At 46.7% G+C, this 5,091-nt stretch overlaps 1 protein-coding gene across 3 annotated transcripts in view; it reads right to left on the minus strand.

Moving 5' to 3' along the window:
• The window catches only part of Lancl1 (LanC like 1), a 37,288-nt gene extending 32,610 nt beyond the window's left edge, over positions 1 to 4,678 (minus strand). The window contains exons 1-2 of one of the 3 annotated variants that reach the window (XM_021167254.1): positions 4,577 to 4,678; positions 4,296 to 4,392 (exon numbers count right to left, since the gene is read on the minus strand). In XM_021167254.1, coding sequence (XP_021022913.1) covers positions 4,296 to 4,376 — 81 coding nt within the window. In that variant the 5' untranslated portion in view covers positions 4,377 to 4,392; positions 4,577 to 4,678. Of the gene's footprint in view, positions 1 to 4,295; positions 4,393 to 4,572 lie in introns of all 3 variants that reach the window. The other 2 variants (XM_021167262.2, XM_021167271.2) reach the window with 2 other exon arrangements.
• Between the last annotated feature and the right edge of the window lie 413 nt (positions 4,679 to 5,091).

The following is a 5,091-nucleotide window of genomic DNA, read 5'->3' on the forward strand; positions in this document are numbered from 1 at the left end:
ATAGCGCCCCCCACTTCCCTACCCACCCATTCCCATTCTTTTGGCCCTGGCATTCCCCTATATTGGGGCATATAATGTTTGCAAGTCCAATGGGCGAAAAAATATTTTTATGAAGAGTAAATAGTCAATCAATAGTACCTTTATGATGACATTTTTTATTCATGGAAATAAGATATTATCATGTAAAACTTAAAGTAGCTTTTCAGAAACCACATATGGAACTCACATTATTTAAGACAACACATTTATTTCAAAAAGTTACTGTGAGCCAGGTTATAGTGGTGCACGCCTCTGATCCCAACATTTGGGAGGCTGGTGCAGGAGGTTGCTACTTTGAGGCTAGCCTAGGCTACATAGTCAGACCTAGTCTCAATAGAAAAGAAAAGAAAGTTATTTTCTTCCTTTCTGGTATTTTAGACAAGGTTTCTCTGTGTATCCTTGGCTGTCCAGAAACTTGAACTGAATATCAGGCTGTCTTCAAACTCAAGAGATTGGCCTGCCTCTGCCTCCTAAGTGCTGGAAATAAAGGTGTGGGCCACCACTGCCCAGATTAACTCCACATCTTTATACGGCAGCTGCCTTCCTGAAGTGGAGAGTAACACCTGCCCCATGGTTTCTTAAAAGTCAAACCCACTCTCTGCCATAGGAGTACACTTAAGACTGAGCCCTGAGGTTAGTGACACCCATGTGATAGCTTATGAAACTGATGGGCAAGATGAGGGCCACAGGTCATAATCCTATTATTACTTTGAAAATCTCTTTTCATTTTTATTATTTTATGTATGGGTGTTTTGATGGCTTGTATGTCTGTGTACTATGTGTATGTTTGGTGCCTTGGGAGGCCAAAACGGGGTGTCTGATCCCCTCAAACTGGAGTTATAGACAGTTGTGAGCTACCATGTGGCTACTGGGAATACAACTTCAGTCCTGTGAAGCACAAGTGCTCTCAATTGTAGCCATGTCTTCTGCCTCCCCGCCATGTCATACTCTTTATAAAGGCAACTGTAAAGTAGTTTTCAAGCACTGTACACTCTAAATGACTGCATGTATTAAAGACTGGTATCAACGTACCAACTCTTCAGGAACATGCTATGACTCCAGACTGTAATTTCAAAAACACAACGAGATTTCCACCCAGGGCTGAGGACCACCACGTGTGCAGACAGGTGTTTCCTCATGAAAAGACTGCACTATCAAGCCTACACTGGCCATCGCTAGAGTCTGTCTGGGTGAGTGTCTGCTCATGCATGCATGGCTGGCACCTGGGTAGAGGTTAGAGGTCAACTGTCAGGAGTCCGTTCTCTCCTTCCACTTCCATCCCCAGCCCGCCTGCAAGTGCGTTCACCCGATGAGCCATCTCAACAGCTCTAGAATCTTATTTTTAAGAGGAACACTTTAGGTTAGGGAAATGGCTCTGATAGTAAAGTGCCTGCTTTACAAGCAGAAAACTTGAGTTTGACCTCTAAACCAGTATATTAAAAAGAGGGGTACATTGGCATGTGCTTATAGGGGAGCAAGCTGGCATGTTCTTATAGTGGGGCAAGCTGGTGCATGCTTACAGGGGGACATGCTGTTATGTGCTTATTATCTTAGAGCTGTGGAGGAGAAAACAGGCCAATCCCTGGGGCTCAGTGGACAGCCAGTCTTGGGCCTACTTGTCAAGTTCCATGCCAGAAAGTCTTGTCTGGAAAACAAAGACAGCACCCAGGGAGCAACGGAAACTATCCTTGACGCTGACACACATGTATGTCTCCCGCACACACATGCAAAGAGGCATGTAAGACTGGAAGAAGGCAGTGTCATAAGTCCTATTGCTCCAAGATTCACCTCTGAGGAGCATCCCTCTGAGGACTGTGGCCACTGCAGCACTAAGCACCATGCAGAATCCACAGCTTGACAGTCGCCTGGGATTTAACAGTCTCTGACAGAAGGTCAGGTCTTCAACGTGACTTGAGATGTATTTAGTAAGATATGATGGACTTCAATATTAATATAAAAAGGTCTGTAAGCCTCACAGAAGTCGGGGAGTAGTTCGACATGGCCACAGGCCATCTTCTGCACAGAGGCCACATGTAATGCACAGCCCTGGGTGGCCTGACATCAGGAAGCCACAGTGAGAGTGCCTCAGCCCTGGGACAGGAGTCACTTTCTGCTAGGCATACATGTTTACAAAGGCCTGAGAATACTGGCTGCTTGTGGCAGACCACATCACTGAAGTGTGAAGAATGTTGGAAGATGCCAGGAGACAGACACACGCTCCTTCTGTATTGCTGCCTTAATGTGGAGGCAGTGCAGCCAGGTCTCCAGGACTTGACCTTTCAGGTTCAACAAGAGGATTTAAAAACAGATGCCACTTTCTCAGAACAATTTCCAAATTCTGCTCTACCATACGCCACCTTGTTATCTGGGATCAGAGTTTGCATTGGTGTCCTTTTTCTGTCCCTTAGAAATGAATTAAAGTTACACCCGGTATGGTGGCAAAGACAGAGCCTGCTGAGTTTGAGGGTACCCCGGACTTCAGAGTGAGTTCCTAGCCAGCTGGAGCTACAAGGTGAGGCACTGCCTTGAGAAAAAAAAAAAAAAAGAAATGAATGGACGATTGATTTTGATAGCTGGACCTGGCGGCTCACACCTATAGGATCAGTACTCAGGAGGCTGAGGCAGGAAGATTACTTGGAGCTAAAGGCCATTCAGTGTGGGCTTTAGTTAGCGTTTCAAAAATCCAAAGAAAGCAGGCCAAGACGTGTCAACACACAAAAGCATTAGCTGTGAAACATGACTACCCAGCCATGATCTCAGAGCATGTAGAAAGCTGCATGTAGCAACACACATGTTAATGCCAGTGCTCCTACAGCTAAATGTCAGGCAGAGAGGAGAGTCACCCAGGCTGTGGGCCAGCTAGCCTGGAGTACACCGAACAGTAGCAGAAATAGACTGAGCCTCGACAAGGCAAGGCAAGAAAGGACTCTACACGGCCATAACGTGTACAGGCTTGCACATCACCCACATGAAATGTATAAATTTTTGAGGCAACAAAAGGTAATAACTAATAATAATAATAAGAAGAAGAATTAACTGTGTAAACTGAGCATCCTAAAGCCTAAGACTGAAGTTCCATCATTAGGACACTTCTGCCAAGTCAGCACAAAGTGGCAGGCACACCTTCCTCTCTCCCTCTGATCACAGGACTGACTCAAACCTTCAGATCTGCTGAGGTAGGCAGAACACAGGCGCAGAGGATGACAAGAAGGACCCTGGGGCTCCAATTGCACAAAGCTTTGTCCCAGGAGGCCATACACTTTGATAACCTTCCACACTGCACCTCCCTGCTACTGCATAACCAATTAAGGTGTTTTCAGGGGTGAGCTGACACCACATAAGCCAGACATATTTGTGAACACTTTTCTTTTTCTCTTTTTTCTTTTCTTTCTTTCTTTCTTTCTTTTTTTTTTTGATTTTTAATATTTTTATTACATATTTGCAGTCATAGCATTTCAAAGAAACAAGTTGATAAAATGTATGGCCACTGGCATACACTTTTACACCTAGTGCTGGGGAGGCTGAGGCTGGAGGATAGTGATTTCAAGGCCAGCCTTGGCTATTCTGAGTTCAGCCTGGGCTACACAGTGAGTGCACACTTTTTCGTTTCTCTCTCAGTGCTCAAAAACCAGGTTTCTCTTCCAATAATAATAATAATCCTACTCCCAAGAAGGCATGAGAAAACAGGTCCCTGGTGCCACACCTCTAGGCTCTCTCTCCTCTCTAAGTGCCTGGTAGTGGGCAAACCAGTGTAAGTACGAATGGTTTTTCTAATTGTTGGCTCACCGCTCTCAGCTTTATAGGCTTTGAAAAATGGTAAAATCACAAATGATTTCGGGCCTGTTGGATACATTTCTTTCAGCACCATGCCTTTAACGTGGTCCTCTCCATGCTCTAGTTTGCTCTCATGACTCTGTCCAAACTTGTGCACACTCACTAATGAAAAACATGGCACCTATGAAAACAACTTGGCTCCTCATCTCCCTTAATGCCACTTAGGGAGTGAACTTGGAAGACAATTTTTATAACTGACATCACTGTTAGTGATGTTGACAATGGGTTTTTATTCTCTATCCAATATGTTAGGACGCAGTGTATCCCGACTTAGATACTTATGTAAGTCTGATCTAATCACACATCTTTGGCGGGGGACAGATGGGCGTCCCCATCATCTAGGCAGAAGTGATGTCCTTCGGAGCCCCCAGGGCTGGGGAGAGAGGGCAGGTGGCGATGTAGGTAGGCAAGCCTCAACTCACCCTCCCAGTAGAATCAAAGTAGTTTTCGGCCAGCGACTTGTTATAATCGGCATAAGGATTCGGAAAGGCCCTCTGAGCCATGACGCCGCAAGCGAACCTGCAGAACAGGGGAAAGAGAGATCTCAAGGGGGGCTGGGACCCGGAGCTGGGACGCGACTGCAGGCCCTTTGACAGCCCCTTCCCTCCGAGCGGTCCTCGGCTGGCAGCCGCTCGGCAAGCGCGCGGGACAGCGGCCGCTGCTCGGAGGCCCGCGGGAGGAAGGAAGCCCGTTGTTCACCCACGTCCCACGCCCACGAGTGGGGAGTACACGGAGATGATGGAGCCCGCACGCCTCTCCAGCGGCTCGGCAAACCGCGCAGCGGGGACAATAACAGATGCGGCGCGTTTACCGCCCACTTCCTGTAGGTCTGGCCAATCAACTGGCACGCGCAGGCGGAGGCCCGCCTCCCACCTTCAAGTTCTTAAAGACACAACGCACTTTCTGATGCTTTCCCGGTAGGCAGCGTTGGTGGGGCTCCAGGTTTCCGAGACTCATTTATAAACACCTTGTTAAAGAAAGTTCAGTTCTAGATTCCAGGAGTTCGAAGTCCCCTTTCCCTGCAGAGGAAAAGGACTTTTTTCAAGTCTACACACCGAAGTCTTAACTACAAACTGAAATTACTGAAATTCATTTTGTCTTAACTGACAAAATGAAATTGGTGTGTAGGGAGTGGGGGTAGGGGGTGTCTTTGCTTTTTCATCTTCTAATTACGTTTCTAAAAGGAGGGAAAAAGAGACACAGAAATGGCAGTGACGG

This window comes from Mus caroli, chromosome 1 (assembly GCF_900094665.2).
Source record: "Mus caroli chromosome 1, CAROLI_EIJ_v1.1, whole genome shotgun sequence".
In the NCBI taxonomy this organism is placed as follows: Eukaryota; Metazoa; Chordata; class Mammalia; order Rodentia; family Muridae; genus Mus; species Mus caroli.